This window comes from Peromyscus californicus, unplaced genomic scaffold (genome assembly GCF_007827085.1).
Source record: "Peromyscus californicus insignis strain IS unplaced genomic scaffold, ASM782708v3 Scaffold_1__1_contigs__length_55948999, whole genome shotgun sequence".
NCBI classification, from domain to species: Eukaryota; Metazoa; Chordata; class Mammalia; order Rodentia; family Cricetidae; genus Peromyscus; species Peromyscus californicus.
The window spans coordinates 5,599,829-5,627,680 of NW_026294492.1; the positions used below are offsets into that span (position 1 = coordinate 5,599,829).

The 27,852-nt window shown below is 43.1% G+C and overlaps 1 protein-coding gene across 13 annotated transcripts in view; it reads right to left on the minus strand.

Moving 5' to 3' along the window:
• The window catches only part of Kidins220 (kinase D interacting substrate 220), an 87,967-nt gene that overhangs the window by 11,167 nt on the left and 48,948 nt on the right, over positions 1–27,852 (minus strand). For 6 of the 13 annotated variants that reach the window (XR_008220102.1, XR_008220101.1, XM_052745795.1 and 3 more), the window contains exons 23-29: positions 17,161–17,339; positions 15,060–15,286; positions 13,033–13,146; positions 12,289–12,345; positions 5,456–5,488; positions 2,273–2,404; positions 362–460 (exon numbers count right to left, since the gene is read on the minus strand). Coding sequence is in view for 11 of the 13 variants with exons in the window: in XM_052745795.1 (XP_052601755.1) it covers positions 362–460; positions 2,273–2,404; positions 5,456–5,488; positions 12,289–12,345; positions 13,033–13,146; positions 15,060–15,286; positions 17,161–17,339 (841 nt within the window). In the remaining 2 variants the exon portion in view is untranslated. The remainder of the gene's footprint in view (positions 1–361; positions 461–2,272; positions 2,405–5,455; positions 5,489–12,288; positions 12,346–13,032; positions 13,147–15,059; positions 15,287–17,160; positions 17,340–27,852) is intronic. The other 7 variants (XM_052745787.1, XM_052745786.1, XM_052745790.1 and 4 more) reach the window with 4 other exon arrangements.

The following is a 27,852-nucleotide window of genomic DNA, read 5'->3' on the forward strand; positions in this document are numbered from 1 at the left end:
GCTGCTAATACAGAGCAAGAGTCAAGGGCAGACAGTGAAGGCTGAGACCTGCAGGGCTCAGAGCGCCCCGCCTGGAACTGGTCAAGGAGAAAGCACGGAAAACTGGTGACTCGCTGCTGCTTCTTCAGAAAGGACAAGATCCCACATGCTGCTATAACTAGTCCCCATGACACCGGGCTGAATACAAGTGTCAGACTGAAAAAGAAAAAAAGTCACACACACAAAGTGCAAACATTTTTAAATCAATATGGAAAACTATCAGTTTGGGCCAGTACTTCTTAGTTCTGGGTTTGTTCAGTGTTGCAGACAACTTTATACAGTATAGTAAAATGTTGTGTATGATAACGCTGTAAAACCTCACCATGCTTCTGAAAAGATGCCAGTCTCCAAAGTTCATATTCATCTCTTTCTTCAGCTCGTCAACACTGCACTGAGCCAAGACCCGGCCGTTTATGTTTGCCTGAGTGAAAACAAAAACAAAATCAGGAGTTCTGAGTTCCTGCTGATTTCATGTCAGCTGCAGAGAGGCTGCCCTCAGGGCAGCGGTCACTCTCCATGCAGTGCCGTGAGCTGCACCTCAGGCACACAAACCACCTGACCTTTTCCTAAGCGTCAAGCATTTCAGTGAAACAAACCACACTTCAGGACCAACCAGCCTCTCACATGTTTCCACCTGCTCTGCCCTGGGCAGCAACAAAACCATTAATTTTGCTTTTCAAATCTGAGAAACTATGAATATGAACATGGGTGGGAGCTGGGAGGGAAAATGATTTCTATCTTGTGAGTGTGTCAGTTGCCAACCAAGACCTAAATGAAGTTTGTGTGTCTAACGAGCCGACTCACCACTTGTAATGGACTAACTTCCCAGTCTACTAGACTTATGATAGAATAGGCATTCAATTTTGTAGGACCCTGTCATTCTAGCTGCATTTAAATGAGAAACACTAGCATATTTTGAGGGTGGCCTTCTGATTGCATGAAGAAAAAAAAAGCCTGACTACTAACTGGTAAAATGAGATAGTGTTTACATTGAGGCTTGGTAAAATGTTCCATTTCGCCGGGCGGTGGTGGCGCACGCCTTTAATCCCAGCACTCGGGAGGCAGAGCCAGGCGGATCTCTGTGAGTTCGAGGCCAGCCTGGACTACCAAGTGAGTTCCAGGAAAGGCGCAAAGCTACACAGAGAAACCCTGTCTCGAAAAACCAAAAAAAAAAAAAAAAAAAAAAAAAAAAAAAAAATGTTCCATTTCTAGGTTAATTCCAAAGGAATAAGCATCCAGAGCCTGTCCATGGCAGACCGAGAGCAGACTTCCCTGAAACTAACCACATGCCTGCAGCAGGCTTTGTGCGTGGGAAGGAGGTACTGACTCAGACGGACAGGGATAGGCATGGATTAGCTCTGTAAGAAGATGGACATGTGTCGAACTCTTTCTGATCACATGTGTGCTATGATTAGTTACATGGTATATATAAATGCATGTAATTCTTTAAAAGGCATTAGCCGCAGAGGCTTGCTCTCCTATATAGGCAATGTCTTCCCTGCACCTCCAGACATAACTGTTCAGCTTCAGAGTGACTCTGGAGCTATAAGACTTGGAGGAAAATCCTTCATGAATGCACAGCCTTGCAAGCCCAACCCCATGTGGTTCTTCAAACACAACACAATCAAAAATCTTACAGGATACAAAAATGACCTTTTGTAGGAAATGAACTGTACTCTGTCATTACTATGAGGTCACACAAACACACACTGCAGGTCAGGTATCCTTCCCAGGATGCTGGGGACTAACACTGCTTCCGGGTGCAGCGATTCCCACTTAGGGAGGGATAGTCATTTGGACTGTACTCACTGAGCATCCAGCACAAAGTTCAACATGCAACGGGCTCTGATATCGGACTTAGACTCATCCCCATGCTCAGAAAGTTTCCAGAGATTTTGATTAGAGATGCATCCTGTGTGTGTGGAAGGTAGTAGGAGTACCAAGTAGCCTCACCATGTTTTCTGCTCCACAGTGAACGAGCTCTTGTATTTTTCAACGTGTCATTTTATTTTCACTTACATTAGACCACGTGTTAAGGAGCACTGCCACTCAGCTACTCTTTCTTTAATTTACTTAGAAAACTAGAAAACAGAGCAATTGTAGGATCCCAAAAGTAAGCACCCCATTTCACTCAGAGGTCCGCATTGCAGGGGCTCAGGGTGCTGCCCAGCACCCGGCCTGTCTTCCACACTCTCAGTCTGTTCTCTAGGTAAGATGTAGACACACACATCACCTTTTTGATTGTTGCGCAATACTGAGGCACCATGGTCTGGTCCAGGCCTTCGATTTGTCTCAGTTTCTCAGAAACGACATCCACGGTCATGGAGCTCAGTAACAGTGCTGTACATGCGGTGGGGGCTGATCCCTGGGTGAGCCAAAGGGAAAACACGTGTGAGTAGCATTAATATGGAGTATATGAGGTCACGTGACAGAAAAGTTCATTACGTTATACTGCTGAAATAAAGAAAACACAGCCAATGCATATAGAATTTAAGAAAATGCCCTTAATAAATAGACTCAGCTAATGTGACGCACAATGAGTAGCAGTTATTACAGGAGACAGCCTGATCCAAAACACTTTTCTAAGATGGTCGTCCTGTAGACCAGGCCTCCATCTAGTCTTCAAATGATTAAGAAATAAGGGAACTGCCTTCAATAAGAGGGAGAGAACTTAAGAAAAAAAGAAGAAAATTACAGACACTTACAGAATACAAAGACACATCTAAGAATAATTTCCCAGTGCCTGTATCAAACAATTAAGTAACCTTAAAAACACTCTATGCACTCACTGCCTTAGTAGTCGGGCTTCCAGAAGGAGTATCTAGGCAGTGGTAGGCTCAGACCAAAGTGCAGTTGATCAGATTTTATATTAAATGTACTGTTTTCTCTACTCCGACTATTTCTAAAAAGGTTCTGGAAGTGACAGCCACGATGATAAAGAAAATGCAGTAGAGACGATGGCATTCTAGTCTGCCCTGTTTGCCCTTCAACATGACTTTCTTATGAGAAACAAGATTCATCACCTCCTTAAAAGAATACAAGTTTGGCTAGGAGTGGTGGCACACACCTTTAATCCCTGCTCTCAGGAAGCAGAGGCAGACAGATCTCCCTAAGTTCAAAGCCAGCCTGACCTACGTAGCAAGTTCCGGGACAGCCGGGGGGAAGGTATATAAATGTGTCAAATATGTTCTGCTGACTCTTTTACCAGTACCAAGAAGCAGTGGACTGTCCTGTAGTTTAAAAATGCCTGTTAGGTACAGCTAAACGTTATTTGTAATGTGAAAACATAATAGTTGTACTACCTGAGAAATGCATGACCATACATTGTGTGCGAGTGCATGTATGCATGCATGCATGTGTGCATACGTGTATGGCAGATGGAACTATATTACTCAGACAGCAGGAGCAGCGAATTCATGAGTCAGGGACTCTACCTAGCTCACAAAAGCAACACAGGTACATCAAAACTTAGAAACAGATGACCTGGAACAAATTGCATCAAATATAGTTTGCTTTTATTTGACTATAAAATGTACCATGTCTTACATGATCCAGAGTTGCACTACTTTTAAAATATTAACAGCAAGAGACTAGCTTTTTCATACTTCCATTTTCCTATCTCTGCACACAGCTCTCTTCTCTGCCTAGTAAGTCAGGCCGTGTTCAGTGTTCACTATGCACTATCAACTATGTGAATGTTGAATACCATGCTGACTTCCTCTTCACATGCCATGGAACTCCCACATTAAAGGTACACTCTGATGGCAGCTATCACCTTCAAAAGAAACTCCTGCTCCATCAGCAGTCACCCCCTTCAACACCACCCGAGTCCCTGACGACCAACCAGCTGGCTTCCACCTCTGGGTCTGTAGCGTCTGTTTAGACACTTCATACAAATGGGACCCTTTCTGTCTCACTTCCACTCGGCGTGTTGGCTAAGGCTCGTTCATCCTTCACTTTCTCTTACTGGTGAATAACTCATCTTTTAAATGTTATCCGACCCTTTAACTTGTGTCCTTGCTCTCAATATATTTATATTGGCTTACTTTCTTCTTTGTTTAAAAAAAAATCACAAAAGTAGAATTTGATCAACAAAATATAGATTATGATAGATTATAATTCACAGGAAAAAAACCATACATTCATACTGATAAGACTAAATTTGTTTTTGTTTTGAGACAAGATCTCTCTATGTAGCCCTGGCTGTCCTGGAACTATGTACACCAGGCTGGCCTTGAACTCACAGAGATCACCGACCTCTGCCACTCAAGTGCTGGGACTAAAGGTATGCACTACCACTCCCGGCCTTAAAGCTTAAAACTTCAGTAAGTGAATTAAGAGGAAGAGACAACTTTTCCTTATAGAATTCCAATTAATAAACGTGGTAGAGAGAAACAGAAAATCCCCACCAGGCAACTACCATTGCTACAGTAGCTGTGTTATCAACTCTATCGATGGTCATCAATTAATGGACAAAAGCCAAGCAAGTTGAACAGGACATGGCAGAGTTTACTAGTTAGGAAAAAGAAAGCTATAAAGTATTGACACCTAGCAGAGGCCACCTCAATGGAGGAGTTAAGATCACGTCTGACTCCTGTTTCTAACTTGGTCTTTATCAAATAATAAGTTATTAATTTGAAAATCCTATGTGTTGAAATAGTTTCTTTGAATGAAGGAGAAATGTTAATCACTTTCCAAGTCTTTTCTAAAGTAATAATGTATAGTGAAATTACTTTTAAATCAAATGATTCTTACAACCAAAATAATAAATTTTGAATGGAAATATCATAAAAGAAGAATATGAGAAATTTATTAAGTTGCTAAATTCTTAGAGTTTTGATTGTGAGCCTAGCCTTTAACGGCTGAGCCATCTCTCCAGCCCAAGTTGCTAAATTCTTACTGGAAACTAAGTCTGAGAGGAAAGGAAGAGTCCAAATGCTAGTTCAACACTGATGGTGCATTCTCATTGGAAATCCACCTGTGTAATCAGAACAGATCAATTTGGTAGACTGGTTTTCTAAATCGGAATTTATTTATTATCTTTCTTACTTGGAAAACTCAGTGCAGCACACATCAGCTTGTTTAAACTATTAGAAGCTTGAAAATGTGTTTTAATCAGAATTTCTCCAATTTAAAGCAAAGCTCTGAAAACACCAGTGCCTTGAGGTGGTGGTCTTGCTTTCTGGTGTCAGCAGATGAACAGTGCACTCTGAACTATCACAGCTTCAGTCCATTGATTAGATAAGCTAAAAACTGATTAGTCAGCAATGCCTGCCATGCAGAGGCTGAAAGCAGCTACAGACAGGAACCCAAGACACAGAAGGAGTGCAGATCTCTCAACAGCCCAGCAGGACGCAGCTGATGACCATCTACCAGTCTACGAAAGGAAGTGAGATTTCACCAGGAGTTTCTGTACCTGTCTTTGTTTGTTAAACCCAGAGTCACACGGCTTTAAGGAAGGAATAAAACAGAGTGAAGGCCATGAACGTGAAATCAATCATCAAAGCACATGTATCACACACAAACAGAGCCCTTGCCAAGCCTCTTATTCCCCTCAACTCTGAACAAACTTTGGCATCAGCAGCACTGAGCAAGAAACATATAAAAAAAAAGTTTTATTGCATTAGTAGATACTTAGAAAATTGTAAATTGCACTCTTAAAACTTATTTTTTTCCATTAAAAGAATAAATCATGCATCACACATTCAACAAGAAAACTAGGTAAATCACATTTTTCCATGAAAAGCCAATATTCTTCCAATATATAAACTTAAAATTGTCAAAACATTTATAAGGCTTAATTATGTAGACTACCTTGAAGGACAGTTATTATTCAGAAATATACCATTAAATATAAGTGTTGCTTCAATGACTATGTTGATCCTAACAGACGCCTCAATTGCTTGTTGAAAAGAAATGTCTTGAAACTTATAGCTCAACAAATCAGAAATGTAAAAAGGGAAAAAAAGGCCCACGTTCTTTGATTGGCATACTGTATAATTCTAAGAACTGTATTTCAAAGAAAGCAAACACTGTTGCTAATTATTCTTATGAACTCAGATGACTGACAAACGTCAACAAAGCCGCCTGGCCGTGCTGTTTTGGTGAACAGGAGGAGGCTCTGCCGGCCTCGCCTCAGACATCTGTCTCTGAACCAGTCAGTATCCGGAGTCCCCAGGGGGACCTCTTCTACTCTTTATCAGCAGACTTACTACAAATGAGCTTTAAGAAGGTGACTGTATATTCACCTCTCCATAGGGATGTGCACAGGGATCAGACAAGCGCAGTGAGATGAGGGTTTACTCTAGGATGACCCCAAACAAGAGGCCGAAACTGTTCATTAGCTGGAAATGCACCTTGGCTCTTCTTCCTCCTGTGTTATTACGATCACTATGTAACTTACTCTTCTCACGGCTGAAGAAATAACTCTGTCAAAGATGACAGATAGGGCTTAACACTACAGTTTAAGGAGACTCTTTAAATAAAAAGAAAAAAATAAAGAAGTACTAACATGTTTGTCTGCTTTGTAACTTTTATTTATTTTCATGTGTATGAGTATCCTATGCATGCAGTGCCCATGGAGGCCAGGAGAGGGTGGTGAGCCCCCCAAGACTGGAGTCCTGCACAGGAGGTGAACAGCGGTGGTGCCGCTGGCCCTCCATCTGGGTCCTCCGCGGAGCAGTCAGTGCGCTCCACCACTGACTTGTCCCTTCAGCCCCGCTTTTTAACTTTTTAACTACACCTGGGACTTCAACATTACTACAGTACCATCCACAAAAATATTTCACTCCATCTACTTGAAATTCAGAGAAAAAAATCAACACACACAGTCTCTGAGGGTGGTGGGCACTGTGGCACACAGTCTTTGAGGGTGGTGGGCACCTGTGGACACAGTCTCTGAGGGTGGTGGGCACTGTGGCACACAGTCTCTGAGAGTGGTGGGCACTGTGGACACACAGTCTCTGAGGGTGGTGGGCACTGTGGACACACAGTCTCTGAGGGTGGTGGGCACCTGTGGACACAGTCTCTGAGGGTGGTAGGCACCTGTGGACACAGTCTCTGAGGGTGGTGGGCACTGTGGACACACAGTCTCTGAGGGTGGTGGGCACCTGTGGACACACAGTCTCTGAGGGTGGTGGGCACTGTGGACACACAGTCTAAAGAACACCTACAGTGCCCGACTCCTTACCAGCATCTGTAGCTTTCTCATCCAGCTCTTCTCCTGAGCAAACAAGAGGCAGCTTGGTTTGGACATAGTTGCCTTGAACACAATTCGCAAGCTCAAAGCGGTGGTGGAAATAAAGTACCTACAGGAATCACCCTTTTCACACTTTACATCATGAGCCCATGCAGCAAAAGCTCTGACATTCATTTGTAATGCCGTTATTAAATCAACAGCTGTCTTCAATCTCTAAACGTAACAGGAAGAACACACTGGAAATGGTGAAATTATTTTAATGTTGCCTACGCAATTCTGAAATTTCTTGCAATTAAACTTGATACTAAATCTGTCATGTCTTTTCAACAATGTGTAGAAGTGATCTCCCAGAGACCAAGAAAGGTAAACACTGGTGATCCCTTGGTGGCCTGGGAACCCACTGGCTGTGAGGGCAGGATGCCGTTCATTTTTGTCTTCTGCTCTATCCCACCAGATAGGGCCTTCACACGCTCAGTAAGTATATGATGGAACAGTAAATTCGCACTCAGTATCAGCCAGCAGTATACAATGCTAATACAGTAAGGAAGAGGAGGAGGAGGAGGAGGAGGAGGAGGAGGAGGAGGAGGAGGAGGAGGAGGAGGAAGAAGAAGAAATGCCATGGTATTCCTTCCTTTGGGGGAAAAATGTCTGCCAATGACATGTAGTTCTCACCAGGCACAGCAAACTGTAAGCTGCTCTCTAGAGCAGGTCTGGATCATTAACAGAATGTCACCCAGGAGACCTAGCACAAGACAGGCCCTCCCTAAGAAGCCCTTCCTTCCATGAGGGCAACAGAAGCCTCACCATGCCACTACAGTTGGCTCCTGAGCAGTGTGGAGTTAGTGGACCAACCCCCTAAAGAGTTACCAATCTGGGTAGAGCTTTTGGCTCCCTAAAACTCTTGCTAGCAGCTTGCTTCTGAACATCGGCCTCCCTGCCAGCGATCGGTCAGCCCTTATTTTGCATGCTACAAGTATTACACAGAAGGTGTCCTGCTACATTGGTGTGCAGTTCCCTGGAGAGACAAACTGCCCACACTCCCACAGCATTTCAGCTGACTCTTGCAACACTCGGGCTTCTCATGACAGTAGCAGGAGACGGCCACAGCAGTCAGTCAGGACCCACAACACACCTCAAGTGTATTTACACTTCTCTCACCGTGAGTGTGCCATGCACTGTCTTTGTGTTCATAAACTTGGATAAGTTTTAATTATTTAGAATCCATTTATATATACTATGGTACTAAATACTTTTATTACATTTTATGCATTAATGACAAACCCAATTTTTCCTTACTTTTCAGTATGTCTAGACTATGTGGTTTGTAAGGGTGTTTTGTGAATTATGTAAATCTTTTTCCTCAAAGCAACTGACATCTACATGGAGCCATGCAGTGCAAATCTGTCTTGAGGCCAACGGATACCTTGGTGAGAACTCCACTCAAAGAAGGTAAAGGCACCAAGCGAAATCCTCCAAAAAAACTTCAAATTCCCAAACATAGTCATGTACCACACAACACTTCTGTCAACCTGAGACTGTACATTACTGGCAGTCCATAATAATACTCCATCTAGTGATGGTGTAGCTGCCTTAGTCTGTGTGAGTGCACTCCATGTTCACAGGACTACCTAAAGTGTGATTCCCAGGTCACACTCCTGTCCTTAAGAGACGCATGATCATATTCTCAACCTCAAAACTCCTCTAAACGATGCCTCTTGCACACAAGAAACATCAGTAAATACAACACCTGGGCTAATCTACACCGGCTGCTGATGTATACACTGCTGTCCACAAACAGCCAACAATCAGCTAACTTGAAGTAGTTCGAGTTCTGAGTCTTTACGGCTCTGGGGTATTCTCAGTAAATAATAATGTACTTAAATATGCTAGTATTTAGCAATACCCAAATCAGACCAAAGACACTGGTCTGCCTTTTCACGACTGTCCAGCACAGATCTGGGGCAGCTTGTGTAAGGCTCGGCAGGAGTGCATCACAAGACCCATCTAACCAAAGGCTGCAGCCCTGCTCCTCCTCAGTGGGAGTGGACAGGCAGGAAGCAGGGGCTAGGTGCATCCTGGCTCCTTACATACCTGGTGTGAGCCCCACACACTTCACGTGGCCATGGAGGCTGAACCAGACCCCAAGACACCAGCCGTGCCTAGAGGAGCCTCAGAAGGAAAGGGGGGCCCAGAACAGGCCCAGGGGCTGCTCTCCCTGCTTTTATGAAATGAGGTATAAATTAGAGCTTCAATTACGAAAAAGGATTTCTCTGCCTTCAATGAGGACACACTAGTTCTTTCCAGCTCCAATGCTCTGGGAGCACATCTCAGGTCTAACATTATCTTCACTTTCACAAGATCTGGCATGCATTATTTTCTCAGCCATAAAATTACAGGGGCCAAAACTACCACAGGGGGTTTTATTTCTAGCCCCTACTTTGTGAAACACTCAAATATTTATCTATAATTTACCTGCTAACCTTTAACTGAACTTTGTAGACTATAATCTCTGTAATGTTAATATGAGAAAACTTCTTATTTTCACAAATATTTGTTTTATCAGAAATTTCCTGAGGTAAAAACAGATGAGCTCATCTATATTTTGCAAAGACCATAGCTGGGTAACTTTTTGGCCTCATTTTCCCTCTATGTTGTCCTGTGTCTATAACAATATCATAATCTGTTCTGGAAGGTTTGTGCAGCTCCTGGTTTATGTATAAGTGGCCTTCCTCATCAAGTCTATGGAGGGGATGCTGGCCACACAGACATGACCGATAACCAGTGTGTTGTCCCAGACAGGACTGGGCAGGCTTGAGCACAGAGGGGTCACTGTGTTCGGCCATGTGGTGGTATGAGTGGGAATGGCTCCTGTCACCAGGGAGCAGCACTATCAGGAGGAGTGGCCTTGTGGGCAGAAGTGTGTCACTGAGGGTGGGCTTTGAGGTTTCAAATGCTCAAGCCAGGCCCAGTGTCTCTCTCTCTCTCTGCCTCCCTCCCTCCCTCCCCGCTGCCTGCAGATCCAGATGTAGCACTCTTGGCTCCTTCTCCAGCACCATGTCTGCTTACGCACAGTCATGCTTCCCACCACGATGATAATGGACTAACCCTCTGAAAATGTGAGCCACCCCAACTAAACGTTTCCCTTTATAAGAGTTGCCATGGTCACATCACAGAAACAGAACACTGGCTACGACAGGCAGGTTCTTCAGTTTCCACCACCACTTTCCAGAGTTTGAACAAGTGCTGACTTGCTTCTCCTAGTCTTCTATATGACACATTTTACACACTGTTGTGCTGTTAATTTCTTAGAAGCACCCTGTGGTGAGCATCTGTTAGCCACTCTACCAAGTACAAAGTACCTTTTGGTACCGAGGGTACAGGAAGCGTGTTATCTTACTGACATGGACACGGTCTAGGTGAGGCGCCTTCATGTCGTGTTACTGAGTTTCTAAACATGGCTCAGGAACTGCAGTATTCCCCTTCCTCAGAAAAACTCATTCCAAACCTTGTCTAATGCACTCCTTTCTGGACCCAGAAAAAAAAAAATCCATTATGGGCCCTTTTAATTCCAAGTGTTTGCCTACACTTCTGCTCCAGGGAGAGCTGCTGTTTCAAGCATTTCTATCTCTAAAGCGATGAAATCCTTCACAGTACCTGATTTTCATCAGAACTCCACTGGGGAATTTTAGTCCCTAGAACTGAGTTACACACATGAATCCCTGTAGCAAAGGCTCCCTGACTTATTAAAAGTCACTTTGCATACAGTGTGTGATGCTCCATGGGCCATGGCATCCCTAAGCATCCAAAGGAACTGCTGTGACTCAGTATGTCTGTCATTGGTGGATAACTGAAGTCATTCAAACACTTCAGCTAATACGTTAATAACTTAAGAATCATCAGCTCCTCAATAAAAATATCAAAATGGTTCCCTTTTTGTCTCTTAATAGGATTAACTCAAAGAAAATTAAGGTTTAAAAGTACATGACCTATTCAAATGCATGTTTTAACTTAAACATTCTTGATAAACTTGGGATGCACTATTTCAGCCTACAACTCCTTACTGCTAACAACATTTCAGAACAGTTTCAGATTAGCGAGACCACGTTTGCCTGAGATAACATATTCTGAACATAAAACACGAGCTGGACTCCGCAACTGCAGGCTGACTGACTAAAGTGGGATTTGATGGCTGCTCATCACAGGCATTTCTTTTTCTTTCTTTCTTTTTTTTTTTTTTTTTTGGTTTTTCGAGACAGGGTTTCTCTGTGTAGTTTTGGTGCCTGTCCTGGATCTCACTCTGTAGCCCAGGCTGGCCTCGAACTCACAGAGATTTGCCTGGCTCTGCCTCCTGAGTGCTGGGATTAAAGGTGTGCGCCACCTCCACCCGGCAGGCATTTCTTTTAACGTATAAGGTCTGGAATAGTTCTTATTTTAGTTTTCCTTCGCAGTTTGTTGGTTCTAATTTTTAAAGAAACCAGTATCTTAATGTATTAAGGTTAAAAGGGTTTAAACAACTTCTTTAGTTGCTGAACCAGCTCTAGATTTGTCTGGAAATTTTATTTTGTGAATAAAGAAAGGAAGAAGTGATATTGCATGAAGACTTCACCAGTGGAGACACCTAGAAGCAAGAGTGAGTTACTAGAGATGTGCTGGTCTACACCATCTAGGTCATACCTTTCTCTGGCGTCAAAGGTAATTTGGGATACTTTGAAAGCTATCCTACATGAACCCTACCAAGCACAGGCCTTATAAAAACAGTTAAAGATGACAACAACTCTCATCCACCCTGAATACTTGTGATGACTCCTGGAAACAGCCCTCCTTACTGGCAAATGCACGCCCCTCCCACAGCACTAAGAAGGGGAAATGCAGGAGGAACATTAGCTTTGGAATGGACAGACTCATGAGCTGTGACGATTAGTACTCAGCTACTCTACACGCCAGTCACACCGTCAGTGAGTTAGTGCAGGGCTGCCAATCGCGTTTAGATGGTCATTACTGCTCAGAAGCCACAGACACTAGTGTTCCACACCACGAGACTACTCCATTACCCTCGAGGAGTCTGTGGGTGAAGGAAGCCCCTCAGCAGCATCCTCCTTGATAACTTCCTAGCAACATAAACAGGAGAGTGGGTGAACAGAGCAGGATGAGCCACACAGAGATGAAGGAACATGATGCTAAAATAATAACACAGATAACACCAAACACTATGGTGACTGGAATTCCCCTTCACCCCTTCAAAACATAACTAAAATTAGATTAACAGGGAATTTGTTTTTTATAGTTACTTCAAGTTTATCATCAGGAACCCCTAATACATTTGGCACAGATGTATTTTGTTTTGGATCAATTATATTCAATAATATGTTTAGTCTTATTCTGTCCAATCCCTGCCACAGACTGAAATACTTTTCTCTTACTGCATCCTCTTCCTGCTAAACCATAATGCTAATGTATATATATATACACACAGAGATACCATATAGATGTCCTTTAAAAAGATACTAGAAATTAGCAGATACAAAAGATCTAGTTTTTAAAGTTTTGGTAGCAAACAATCCATACAAGCCAGAGATCTCTGGTTGTAAAAACTCAACATTTAGTCACTGAGATGGCTAGTCATTTATCTTTACCAGAAATGAAAATATACAATTTATATTAGTAATATCCTAATTCTGAAAACTATAAAGTAAGTTGTACTCATTTACTCCAGAAAGAAAAACAAAATACAGCTTTTACTGTTATTCATGTTCTTTTATGAGATTAATATTTTAGTTACCCTTTTATATACTTACTAGGCCATTGTTCTGATCTCTGGGCAAACTCGTTTTTACTGATGAACGTGAGATGAGATGTTGGGAACCGCCAGGGTAATACCTTGGCGTGTAAAGGTATGGGGCAAAGAATGGCTATGGAAAAACATGTAACAAAAAAAGGGCATGAACATTACAGAAATCAAAGTGGAATGAGATTTATCACGTGAAACCAATCAACACAACTCCAAAATTCAAAAGCAAATGACAAAACAGAAGCCTCCTTCACACTCTGTGAAACCCAAACCCGAGTTAAGACAATGACGCACACTCTTGTTCATCTGATATGTGCTGCACCTTGAGGGTGGACACGAACGTTTTCTTGATATTTAACATCCTAGCAAGTTTGGTATACATGGTTGGTAGGTATTAACTTACACATTTTTCTTAAAGCAGATTAGAATGTTACTAGAATACTCTGTCTTACAAACAAAATTCAGTTATATAAGACCCAAAGGCCCTGGTCACGTGGGAACAGCCAGTAGTGCTTTCCAGGACAGCCCGGAGCCCAGCTGTGTCTCCGCACACGGGAGTGCACTCTGGACTACAAGATGAGGAGCCTGCTGCCTACTCAAGACTCAAGTGCTGCATTTCCTCACAGCCAGTCTCACAGAGCAGACTCTATGGACGTAAGTGAGGATTCACTAGGTTCCACTCCATCAGTATAGCTGCCTCTCTCTTTACTCTTGACAGTTCGAGACTGACTGTCTTTTACTGGTATGATTCACACTCCCTAAATAATAACAGAAACACTAAACCCCAAAACAAGAGAAATTTTAGTGTCTTAAAAATAATTAAATACTTTAAAAGCATATTGCATTATTGCTCTTAAAACAAATGAATGTAAAATGCAACCTAGATGGTTTCATAATTCTTTTTTCAAATAAACTTATTTTCACACCTTGAATTAGTATTGATTGAGCCATCTTATGTAAAATGACAGCAGATTTTAAGACTGGTGACTACAGATCTGTCTTCCGTACCGCCTACCACACAGTTCATTTTACAGAGGACAAGCATGGCATAAATGCTATTAAACACACTGGCTCCTCCTGTGTTGCCTTGTCCACACAGAAGAACGGAATCACATTTCTAAGGTTCTACAAACACCAAACCTAATTACGAAAATGGCCATTTAAAAAAATAAAAATTTAAATTCTGCAATTCCTTCTTTGCCACATTTGTCCCAAACTCTTTCTTCTCAGCTCTTGTGGAATAAAGTCATGCAATCAGTTGTCTTCTCTGAATATTAGCCCCTGCATTTTAGACTAACCAGGGAGAAAAGAAGGATTAGCACTTACAGTGGAGTCTAAGAGTATGAGTCTACAAACCATACTGGTTCACGATTCGTTTCTCTCAGGAAATCATTAGTGTCGTTACATGATTCAGGTCGTTAAGGTGAGAACAGGCACCTTCGGTCAACTACACCCAACAAGGTTTGAGTGCCCCTGGTAACTGTGCTTTCAATTTTTAGTTAGGAAATTGTGTATTAAGCAAAGAGTTACATAGGACTAAAGGTACTTGAAATAAAATTATGAAAGCGGCTTATGGTAGTATTAACTGGCCATAGTGTCTGCTCCTTCAAGCAGTATGTTCCCATTATTATCTCACATACGTCTAAGAGCTATGAATGACTCTAGGAATTTATCGCTATTATAAATGCTTATAAATTGCTACACAAAATATACCAAAGGAACCTTTGTTTATAAACAAAACGACAAACAGATCCCTTTAAAATCCAGGGGAGCCACTGCTGAACTCATAGTGTTTACTTTCTTATCAGGAAAATAAATAAAAGCCAATATTCTTATATTCAGACACTTTAAAAGTGTAGAACATTCTAAAATCTAAGACTCTGTTTTTTAAAAAAATTCATACAACTGTACATTTAAGCCTTACATTTTCCTATTTTAAATCCAAATGATAGTTCCGAACCAGTACCAGAGCCCACGGGCGGAGACCCCTGGTGCCCCGCAGAACCACTCTAAAGCAAAGGTGCCGTCACATACCCTGTTGTAGAAGGGGTGCTGGGGGCCGGACAGGCCGCTGTAATAGCTGCTATGGGGTTGAGGAGACACAACCCCACTTGGGAACGGCCCGTTGAAGGATGCTGAGGAGGAGCAGACCGATGCAGGCTGACTGTACCCAGAAGGTGGCCGAGGAGGGGCTTCATGCAGAGGGAGCGGGGGATATGCAAGGCCTCCTATGTTGATCTGTTCTCTTGCAGCTCGAACGTCTGAAAATTCCATCATAACCCAAAAGGCAAAAGAGAACAGGGCACTAGTGATAAGTCCTGCCACCAGCTACTAAACAAGAACATGCTTTCATCACTGCTAGTGACTTCGGCTGGGATTACATGAGTTGATGGGTTTACATGAGTTGATGGGAAGTCTTTAATAGTCTACAGACTTTATGTGAAAAAAAAAAAAGACCAATTGCTGTAAATCAAAGGGTTGTTTTTTTTTCTTTCTGTTTTTGTTTTTCTTCACTATTTGAAAAGTTACTACACTTGGATTCTCTCTTCAGTTACCAAACGCTACAATTTTTTTTGAGTCTTTAAAAATCTATTTGTGATATGCTAACAAAAGACTCAAATTTGTCTAATACATACAATGTGAGCTAAACTGTGGGTCTACATCGATCTCTCAACACAGCACTCAGTCACAAAAGCATCAGCCTTAGAGTACACACTGAGAAAAAGACCTTGGGGGAGTTTGGTTTTGTTGTCATATAGTAACTGCACATTTATGGTACAATATGCTTCCTTAATAGATGTAGATATTGCATAATGCGCAGGCTGAGGAAATGAACCTGCTCATCACCTCAAACATTCATCATTTCTCTGTGAGGATGCCTTCTGGGTACACAGCTAACTGTGTCACCTTACTGTGTAAGTAGAATCTGAAATGACTGCCCCCACCCAATTGTACCTCTGTACCCACTAACTAGCCTCTTCTCCTCATCCCTGTCCTCCCTCATCCCAGGCACCAGTAAGTCCTGCTCTACTCTCTCTTAGACCCCACACATGGATGAGGACATGGCGTTTGTCTGTGAATCTATTTCACTTCACAGGACTAATTGAAGGTGATCCCTCAGTAACTCCCAGAAAGCTCAATCATGGTCTGTTGAATGACATCACATGAAACCCTTGTGTTCCAATACAGCTGTGTGTGCTCCAGCACACAGCAGTCTCTCTAAGGCTGGAATGCAAACCGGATCTGCATTGTGGGCTCTAAGGCCGGGATGCAAACCGGATCTGCAGTGTGGGCTCTAAGGCTTGAATGCAAACCGGATCTGCAGTGTGGGCTCTAAGGCCGGGATGCAAACTGGATCTGCAGTGTGGGCTCTAAGGCCGGGATGCAAACAGGGGGCTATGAGGAGGAAGATCAAAAGTTTAGGGCAGTTTGGGCAATTTAGTGAGCTCCTGCCTCAAAATAAAGTAAAAAGAGGGGTAAGGGCATATTCAGTGATGGAGTGCTCGCCTAGCATGCACAGGCCCTGGATTCCCCCAGCATAACCATAAAATAAATAACCCTTCATGTTTTTAAGTCCCAGTTTACATAAATTAGGTTAAAAACCTCAAGCGAAGGTAAAGATTTTCTGTTTTCTGCTCTACACAGAGGTCCCTCTTAAGAACAGAAGATGGACGATGGGTCAGTTACCATCCGAAGTGAAAGTCCTGACTGTGTGAAAAAGGATGGGGAGCTCAGCACCCCGAAGAGAGCACAGTGGAGTCAGCAGCCGATATTTTGGCACCCCAAGCTGTCGACACCCTCAGTCCTTATGCTCATCACTTCCTCTGCGGAATGCTCGTTTCAAAGTCCTTGATTTTTTGTTTTTGTTTTTGTTTTTGTTTTTTTCACGAAGCAGGATAAAATTAGACAGCTAAGTTAGAACAGGCAATCTGCCAGGCCTGGGGCACATCCCGCAGCCCCGGCACTTCAGAGGCCTGGGAAGAAGGACTGCCATGACTCAATCCAACCAGGGCCCCACAGTGAGACCTCACCTCAAAAACAAAGGCAAAACCAACTAACAAAAAAAGAAAGAAGAAAACAAACATGGGACATTTTGAAGATTTTAGAGAAAAATAAACTGCAACCCAATACCCACCTGCAATGATCTCCCGGAGTTTGGGATCCAGGTTTACGGTGCAAGGCAAAAAGGTCTTTACATCTCGAGCCACAAGTACTGGGGTTCTTGAAGACAGAAACACTTCAAAATTCCGTATGTCTCCATCAATTTCAAGCAGTGGCTCAACATCTTTAGTTGTTGGAATATTCTTTGATATTCTTCGAAAAGAGAGAAACGAAAAGTCCATTAACACTGCTATCAGAGTCAAACTCCGCATTCTTAAAACTTGTTGCTTCTGTCCGCAAGGAGCATATTACACACCTTGTTCTCAACTGAAAAATATCTTTAAGATAAGAAACCTAAAAGAGGAATAATAATAATAATTCCAAAATGACTAAGGTCAGAACTTCACCTATTTGGCCAAGAACAAGGTATGGACCAGAGAGACCAAGAGGGAAAGGAACAGGGACACCAGGGACACCAGTCAGCTGCTCCCTCTCACTCACGGAGATGGGCTACAAACGCACTGGAGGGAACTGGGGCCTCAGAAAGACTGACAGCTGCCCATCACACGGCGAGGGAGAGGCTGGCTCGGAGACTCGGGCTCTTCCATGGGACGGACACCATGGCTCTTTTTTCAGGGGAAAAAAAAAACCTTTTAAAATAAATCACACAAACCAGAAAAGTGTTACCACAGGTTATTTTCTTCTCTGTAAAAGATTATTTTCTATTGTGGAAGTAATATACGCTTATTGTATAGATAGCGTATGCATAGATATGATTGTATACATAGATATGATAAAATACAGTATTTGCTAATATAATGTCCTCTTATTTTATGTGTATTTTTTTCATAGCTGATTTCAAACAACAAACAATTTTGGATCAAGCAGAAATTCTCAAATGTAAAAATAATTGAATTTTAGTCATTAAAAACACTTAGTAGATACTGTTGCAATGATCAATAAGAAATTGTCTTGAAAGAAGGAAAATGGCCAAATGTTCAAATTCTGCATGGTACTACTCCCAGCTAAACACTATGTAGTAAACAGCTCTGAGGTGCATAAGAGAATGTACCAGAGATACAGGAGTAAGAACTGTAACGGAGCTCTTCAAAGGTGTAGAGGAGAAAACTGGAAGTAACCGCAGTGCTCCCTAACTGGTGCGCAGGTACAGAGTGGAGGAAGGTCTGTATTATAGAACACAAGTTAGCAATAAAAGGGAGGAACCCACCGGCACACATGGACAAACCTCCTAATAAATTAAGAGTCCAGCCGATCTGCAGGAGGCAGATCCCAGGCCCTGTGACGCTGAGGGAGGTGGGGGAGGGTGACAAAGGATTGCAAAGAGACAAGAAGAAACCTGCCTAGGCGATGGGCATGCTCACCTTTCTGACTGAGAGGGCAATTTCATGATACATGCCAATACCAAATGTGAAACTGGACAGCTTCAGCACAGTAGTTTACTTCTGCTAACTACGTCTCCCGAAGTTAAGTCCTGGTGTTCGCTCTCTTCAAAGCACTTGCCAATTACTCAAGAGCATGTGCTCTTGGGTTGCACTAGGCCCCATTTTAGGGGAGAGAACGCTTTCCTGATCTTCCCAAGTGAGATGGAACCCTACTCTAAGATTAGCAACAGCTGCATCTTTTCTTTGGGATCAGCACTTTATTGCTGAGACCCAGTACTTGGCTGGTAGCCAGATATTAAAAGTCATCCGAGGGAAAATCCAGAGAACAAAATTAGCAAACGAGGAAAGAACGGGGCACTGGGAGAAAACAAGGCAAGCAATTTCATCTTGTGGATTTCACAAAGTCTCGCTACAGACTCACACACGGACAAAACAGAAAGAAAGCTCTCTGAAATGAGATTACTTTTAATAAAGTAAAACAGCACTCAAGCTCATTACTAAATACATTTAAAGTGTAATGAAAACCTGGAAAATGATCACACGGTATCATTTGCAAAGGTAGAAAACTATCAGAAATGAAACAGTTAAAAAGGTAGTTGATTTATTTCAGGAGTTTTACACACAAAAAAGACGGGAGGCCAGGGAGAGTGAGATAAAAACACACAGCTGACAAGTCACATGACACAAATTAACCGAATCCTAATGCCAATGTCGCTTTCAGCCTGAATGCGAACAGTGTTCTCAGCGTGGTGAACAATGCTGCTGTTCACAAGCCAAACGGCTACTGCTGCTTCCCAGATTGAAGTCTCCATTCTAACCTTTTGAGCTCGATGCATTAAGCCCTTCTGTTAAAAGAGACGTTTATGTAAATGATAATCTTTTGGCAGTGGGCCATCAAAATCATATGGGCCTTTATTTTTCAGATATTTTTTCCAAAGGTTAGCATTTAAAGAATTTAAATAACTTCACTTTTCAATTAAGAGTGAATTTAAATTTTCAGCACTATGAATCATGGGAACCGAAGTTTCCAGCCGTTAAATGGCCCACAGAAAGCATTCTTACAACCTCAGGCCTCAGCGAGCTCCCAGCAAGTTTAAATGTAGTTTCTTTTGATGCCACTAACAGAACAGCACTCGTGAATGCCAACATCCATGTAAGTTAAAGCATTCTGATTATAAATGGCAGTGCTTATAGAAGGTACATATTAATTATTGGCGGAAATTACAGAAGCCTTTTATGTCACTTTCGTTCAAAGGACGGACCAAAACTGCACAGAAAATTTTCTATCTTAAAGTATAAGCAGATCCATGATGTATAACTTATGAAGAAGATATTATCATATTTTTCTGAAGCTAGTCATCTAATAACATAATTATTTAATAATGGATTATAAATTAATCTCACTCAGTGATCACCAGGCCCATGGCTTACGCAAGCCAGGCAATCCAATTGTCTTTATAAACTCTCGCCTGCCTTGGAACTGTATTACACTTGAGACAAATCTAACTTCCAGAAGACTGTCACATTAATACACAGACATAGACGGTTAGTCAGTGCTGGGGTGTAGTTTAGTGGAAGGGCACTTGCTTAGCACACACATGGCCCCACGATAATCACTAGCAATGAAGGGAAAAGTAATAAAGTCACCCAACTGCACTGCCAGAGTCAGAAATCAAAGATACCACACAACTCATTCTAAAAATAATTTTAAATTACATATAGGTGTGTGTGCCTGAATGTGGATATATGAAACTCATGGAGGCCAGGAGCACTGGATTCCCTGGAACTAGAGTTACAGAAGTATGGGTACTGGGAACCACACTGTAGTCCTCTGGAAGATCAGCAAGTGCTCTTAACTGCTGAGCCATCTCTCTGGTTCCACAAAACTCATTTTTATGACCACTGTTTTCTGTGGAAAGACAACCACGACTCCACTCACTCCTCCTCCTGTCTTCACCCACTTATTCCTCAGCCACTCCTGGTCTTCAGCACAATTCTCCTGCTTAGCGATGGCTTCTGTAGGGACAGCTCGCGTTCATGTCACATGTGCATCTATTCGTGGAAATGCCTCCTTAAAGGTCTTACTCCCCTCCAGACTGTCATTCCCATCAAAGCTGAGAGCAAGTTTGGCTTTAATCACTAGTGCATGTCTAGTGCCTAGCATAGAACACTGTTAGCACGGTTACTCTAGAAATATTTGTCAAGTAAATAGATAAAGTCACACACACACACACACACACACACACACACACACACACACACACCTCACACACTCTTCCTAAAGAAGTCTACACTTTCTGAATAAAACAATTTTAATTTTACCCTTTCTTTTGTGCTTGAGAAAGAAGAGGTGGAGCACACTGAGTCACTTTTTGGACATGGTGTGAGGTAAGGGTCCAGTTCCGCCCTTTTCTGGCGTGTGGGAATCCACTGTCTAAGAACCATTCTGAACAGGCATACTTTCTCTACTAGATAGCTTGACACTCTCGCCCACACCTCACCAGCCTCAGTCGTCCGGGCTTACTCTGTCTGACTGCCCTGTGTGCTCTTTGTATTCCTGCTATACTGTTGACACCGGCAAGCTTTGCGGCGAGCTTTCAGGTTGGGAAGTGTGGGCCTTCGGATTCTGCTATTCTTCAAGGCCGCTGTCCTTTCTGCAAAGGAAGACGACTGGTGTTTGGAAGGACTTCCCGCCGGCCCAGTGTCCTGCTGTCTGACTCCCCTGTTGGTGCACACTGAGGCCTCCCACCCGTCTCCTCTCTCCATTTCTCTTCACAGTGTGTGGTTTTCAAGGGACATGGCTTTAACTGCCTTGGTTAAATCAAACACTTAATTCCTTTCAGGTTATCCACAGCACGAGTCCAGAAACGCAAATGATCTCTGCGTCCATCTGTGTCCTGAAAACTACTGGATTTAGTAGTTTTAGAAGCTCTCCTGTGCATTCTTTGGGATACTCCCTATACAGGATCGCAGTACATGTAATTAGAGATAGTTTCACTAATTCCATATGATTTGGGTCTCTTTTTCTTGTCCAGTCACTCTGGCTAGACCGCCATCATAATACGGTATAGCAGAGGGAGAGAGAATGTCTTAGCTTGACCTGTTAGAACCAAATGCATGGACTGGGGCTTGAAGAGCAACCATTAACATCTCACCGTTCCACACATCGTCAGCTGCCTGACGCTATTTGAGATTCAGCTGCTCACGCTGCACTACGGTCAGTCCTCTTTAGGACATGGTGTGGTTTCTGACAGGCTGCTGACCCTGAATTCTTACTTAAACTCACATGCCCTTCTTGCTAGTGACTTGGGATAGGCCAGCCTGCCAGAACCTGCGTCCACATCTGAAAGACGAAGTCACTACAACTTGTCCTCCTAACTGAAACATTTCTGGGCAATTGTGAAGTACTGTCAAGTGACAGTTACAATGGATCTAGTGAACCTGAACACCAAAATAATGATCTCAACTTCTTGCCTATAACCAAAGTTTTTAATAGGACAATTTAACATAATGTGGCCAGGTAAGCAAATCAAGACTATGTTACCTCACTCTGTTCCTAGCCTGCATTACTGAGACTAGTCTTTAGCAATTCATCTCCAAAAAAGATAAGTGAAACCCCAAAATCAAAAATAAACATTTCCTCACTAATAAGCAATTATCTTTAATAGAACTACTTGAGAAATTTTTCATATAAATTATATATGTATATTATATCATCACATATATATAAACATAAGAAAAGAAGGAAGCAGTATTTTTACATTCTCATAATGGATGTATATTCAGTTGGTGCAATAGAAATGTTTTACTGTTCCAACCAAATACTCTGTTTTCAAAATTATTTATTTACTTGTTTACGTGTATGAACGTTACGCCTGCACGTATGCATGTGCATTACATGCAGGCTTGCTGCACAATTAAGAGTGCATCCGCCAAGTGAGTCCCAGGAAAGGCGCAAAGCTACACAGAGAAACCCTGTCTCAAAAAAAAAAACCAAAAAAAAAAAAAAAAAAAAAGAGTGCATCCGACCTCCTGGAATTGGAATTATGGGTGGTTGTGAACCGCCATGCTAGGAACCAGGGTCCTCTGCAAGAGCAGCAAGTGCTCTTACCCACTGAGCCATCTCTCCAGCCCCTCAACTACTACTTCTTACCATAAACACTGCAGTCAGTGTAAGTCGACAAGCATATAACTAGCACTCACCAATGCGAAGCACACCTGACTGCCCCCAGGCGACATGTGACACAGACTTCTTCTTGTCACCTGGCAAAGGCCAGTGTTACTTCCCTAGTCGTCTTGGTGTGTGATTCAGGTGAGGGTACCTCTCCTAAGAGGAGCACTCCTCTTCCATATCCCGCCTATGTGAAAGTAACTCCAAAATGTGTTTTCCTCAGCCCTTTCCTGCAGCGTGGCAACTCCCTGGTCTTGAAATGACAGCTTGACCTCAGCTGTTGTGTGCTGAATGACTGCATGTCCAGCACAGCCCTATCCTCCTAAGTCCTAAGTGTGAACCTTCAGTTTTGGAGATTGTCTGCCTGGCTTTTTGAGGCAGGGTCTCTCCCTGTAGCCCCGGCTGACCTGGACCAGGCTGGCCTCAAACTCATACAGATCCCACCTACCTCTGCCTCCCAAGTGCTATGATTAAAGGCCTATACTACCATGCCTAGCTGACTTACATGTTTTTAAAATGGAAAAAAAAATAATTTAAAAGAATGCTGCTATGTATTATATTTGTATTAAAAACCAACACAGAGAGATCTGACAAGCCATCCTGACTCTGTACTGGAGTTTTAAAGAAGACAGTCCAAGAATGGAGCTGTAGGAGAATTCTGAGCACTTGTGAGAAAACTCCAAGAAATGTGACCTCAGTTTCTTCAGAAACATGGAATTGCTCTTGAACTTTGCCTTAGAGCTCCTCCCAGATGTAGCAGACAAGTGAGTTCACTTCAGATCACTCACTACAAGTGGCTGTTGTTATTTGTTCATATGCCTCTATGGGAAAACATGGTTTTGCCATGTGCGGCTCGCCCACCATGTGCGGCTCGCCCACCATGTGCGGCTTGCTCTTGTGACTGGACGCTTCACCCAGGTGACTCTCTTAACCCTCAGGTACAAACTGTCTGATGCTCTGGGTAAAGTTGGCTGTTGCAGGGGACTTTGGTCCTCCTCGTGAATGGCTCCGTTCTCCCAAGCAGGTCCCTTGAACCGCCCTTAGAGCAGTGAATGGTTTCAGTTACGTTCAGACTCTGGGACAAACCATCTCCTCTGCCTCATGCACACAAGTATATTCTTTCCCTGTTTCTTAAACTCTAAGCCATTTCTTGTTCACAAAATTACACAAGAAAGCACACTCCTGCTACAGCCTATGTGTCAGAGCCTGAGTATAACAACCAGATGAAAAGCCTTGGCCCGAGGGACAGGGTCATGTTAGAGACACAGGGCCAAGCTTCAACAATTACACACTACACTGTTGGTTCAACATTATGTTGTCATCGCAAAGGAAGTTTAAGAATTGGTACATTCTCAACTACTTACAATGAAGGATTTTCTTGGTACACTATGAAACTAGAGACGCTTAAGTGAACCCAAGTCTCTAACCCTTATACATAACTCTTCACTTAAGTATATTCTTCAAAACAGCTCAGCTTTCTAATTATGCTTAAAATATTCTAATATTTCTAATGCTTAAAATATTCAAATATTTTCAAATATTCAAACACATTGGAATTTAGTTTGAATCAGTTAGTTTCTATGAACTGTTTTATTTAGGGTTCTACATAGGATTCACTTGGCAGAGGTTTCACAGTGGATGTCAGTGCATCACAACTCAGGCCGGCATGGGAGGGAGCAGACACAGAACAGGGGGACCAAATGGTCATTTTCATCTAGGAGAATGCGATGGCTCGATAACGAGGTACGAGGCAAAGTAATTCACAAGAGACTACAGAGCACAGCACTGACCCCTGGCATCCGAGGTCTACAGTTCAAAATGCTCAGAAGAGAGCAAACGACAAGAAAGTCTGCCCTTTCTGAGGCAGCACTGACACTGTCATAGGCTGATGTCAGGGACAGGGATTGGGGACTCTGAAGCCAAAGCTCATCTGTGAGTGCCACAGCTTGAAGAAACCTTTCTCATATGTTATCTTCGAGAGCTAACCTTCAGCAACCTCAACAATGTTCACCACTTAATATTATATTGACAGGGTCTCTCTGTGTAGCCCTGGCTGTCCTGGAACTCACTATGTAGACCAGGCTGGACTTGAGCTCACATACACAACAATTCTATGAGAAAAAGGTACTACCATACCTAACCTATTATGTCCCATGATGCCATGGCATTTACATGCTTGTGGTCAGGTTCTCAGTGCTGATGAATGTTCTCTGATAGGAAGCTGGCTTGCTCATGAAGTGTTTGCTCAGTCCCCAGCACCATGTAAAATTCAGGCACGCTGGCACACACCTGTAACCACAGCACTGGAAAGGCAAGCACCAGCAGGTCCCTGGAGCCCACCAGCCAGCCAGCCTACCTTCGTGGTGGTTCCAGCAACTGAGAGACCCTATCTCTCAGTAAATGCCAAACAAATCTATCTCTCAAAAATACCAAGGTAGACAATTTCTGAGGATTGGCACCCTAGGTTAACTTGGTCTCCACGTGGCACTCCCACACAGGAATGAATGAACTAATGAATTAGTGAAATGAGTGGCAATTCAACCTTTCGTTACATTGTCGTTCCCCCGTCCCCACTTTCCTGCTATGGAAAGGGGAAAGCAGAAAGCATTTCTCTTGGTCTCATGGCCAGGCACGCTAATAAAGTTTCCAGTGAGACAGCCCCATCTTGTGGACTTCCCGAGTACTGCAGGATGCTGCCATTAGCATAGAACTAAGCCAACACTGTTACTGTACACTGCTTTAGTTTTTCTTGTAGAAGAGCCTTTTTGATTTGTAAAGGTATATCTTAAGACCTCTAGTAAATATGGGCCCTACAATAATTAGAGTTCTTTAAAAATACATAATGACATAATTTTTCCACATTGCAAAATAAATTGTGAACCTGACATAAATCATTTTTTCATACTCAATGTTTTTCTACAAATCAAAGCATATTTCAGAGACTGACTTTCCTGTTTGTATCCAGCAGTCTTGGTTAATATGCTCCAGTTTCATGTTGACATTATTAACACAAGCCTTGGAGCATTTACGATTATTTCTTAGTTCTCTAAATCTTGACAACGACATCATGAGTTTATACTGAGGAAATCCTTTTAAAATCAACTTTAGTCTACGAAACAAAACACAGTGCACGTGATGGGCCTAGAAGTCTGATGCTCAGTCAGTCCTCTCTCTCTGTCACTCTCTGTCTGTCTGTCTCTCGGCAAAAGAAAGGCTAGAGAAAAACCTACTTAGGAAAACCTTACGGCCACTCAATGACCACCGAAGTGTACAGCTTCAACAAAGCCTTAAAGAACACAGACAGCCTCTGCTGCTTCCCACACCTGACCCACTGCAGCTGCCAAGCATAATCAGAACCGAGTATTTGTGTGCGCTGTCATTTTTAAAAGTCTGCATTTTTAATAGGAAAGATAAATTTCAAGTTCTAGAAAATTTGTATCTGGGTAACATTCCTACTGATATTCAAATGCATATCACTGAGAAATTAAAATACATCTGAAAACTGTGTTCCCATCTCAGCCCCACAGCTGTCTCCTGCAGCTACAGAAGACTGTCCACAAATAGTCTGGAGAAACTCCAGATGCAGCCCAGGGATCATAACTCCTGCTCGCTGCTTCCCGTGGTTATGCAGAGCACGCACAGCATGGGATGCTGGGCAAAGTGTCCAGACCACTGTATGGCACCTACTGTGAGTGGCTCAGGCACTACTCAGGTAGCATTTTCTTTAGTGTGCACCCAGCACGTCTATCTGTAAATAACTGTGAACAGCCTAATAGAATCCAGATGATTAGCATAACAAAACAGAGTCACCTAAGTCACACATGGCCTTCATTGACTTTGACTGTTTATTAATTTTTGATGTTCTGTCACACAGTCTTACTATACAGTCCAGGCTGGCCTTGAATTCAGAGCAACCCTGCCTTCCCCTCCTGAGTGCTGGGATTACAAGCATGTGCCTGCATCCCTGGCTACACTGACTTTAACAGGACACTGGTAATCATCTGTAAGGAGAGATGGTATTGGGAAGACCTGTCTCAGAGCGTCAGGTACAGAAAGTCTACAACCCACAGCTTTGCCCAGGGCTTACAAACCTAGGAACCTAGAGATGTAAACTCAGTTACAGGCTACAGAAATGCTGCTGTGACTTTAGTGTCACCTGCCAAAAGGGAGAAGCCACCAGTCACGGTGGGCTTCACCTTACAGCAGACCTGGCACAGGAACCCACCTCACAACAATGAAAAGACGCTTTCCCCACATTCACAACCAATGGCAGCTGGAGGGTCCCATCCTTAGGATAAAGCAAGGCTCTGCTGACCATCTGACACAATCCAAGCGCATCATCAGACTCCGCCACTCTTTCAGAAACACCCCAGCCTACTGTGTACCTTCATGTGTGAAAGTGGATCCGGCAATATGTAAGGAAGTTGTAATCTGTGGTGTTTCCCAACACTAAAGAAAGAGGGAAGCAAACCTTGGTGGGAGAATCCCATGGTGGTGCCTATGAAGGAGCACACCAGTGAGGGACATAAAGAACCTGAAATGGGGGGGGGGCTGCTTTATAACAGGCTTCCGCGCTAGTCACACCAGACCAGACCAGAAAAATGAGGTAGGGGACAAGAGGGTGAGCCAGAAAAAGCAGGTGGGAAGGTGTAAGGTCAAAGGAGACACAGAAGGGGCTACAGAGCCCTGCTGGCCATGCTTGAGCCCCAGTACAACCCCATTCCCACGGAGAACTCTGGCCAGCTGCTCTCCCTATCCTGAGTGCCCACTGTGCTCCTCAAAGTCTGTGGACCTCTTCAAATGTGATTCATTTATTCATGTGCTCACTTGTGTGTGTGTGTGCACAGGTGTCTGCCTGCACTTGTCTGTACACCACCTGTGTGCCCAGTACCAAGGAAAGGCCAGAAGAAGGCGCTGGGTCTCCTGGAACTGGGGATACGGATGGTTGTAAGCCTCCCAAAGGGACTCAAACCCAGGTCCTCTGGAAGAGCAGCAGGTGCTCTGAACCACTGAGCTCTCTCTCTGGCACCCAAAGTCCTTGTTCTGATTACCCATAAATCAATACTACTCCAAAAGCAGCCAGCAGCCCACTAATTCTACTAGCTACCTGATGCTAGCAGGCCTTGGTAAGACAGAGATCCTCTCGCCCACT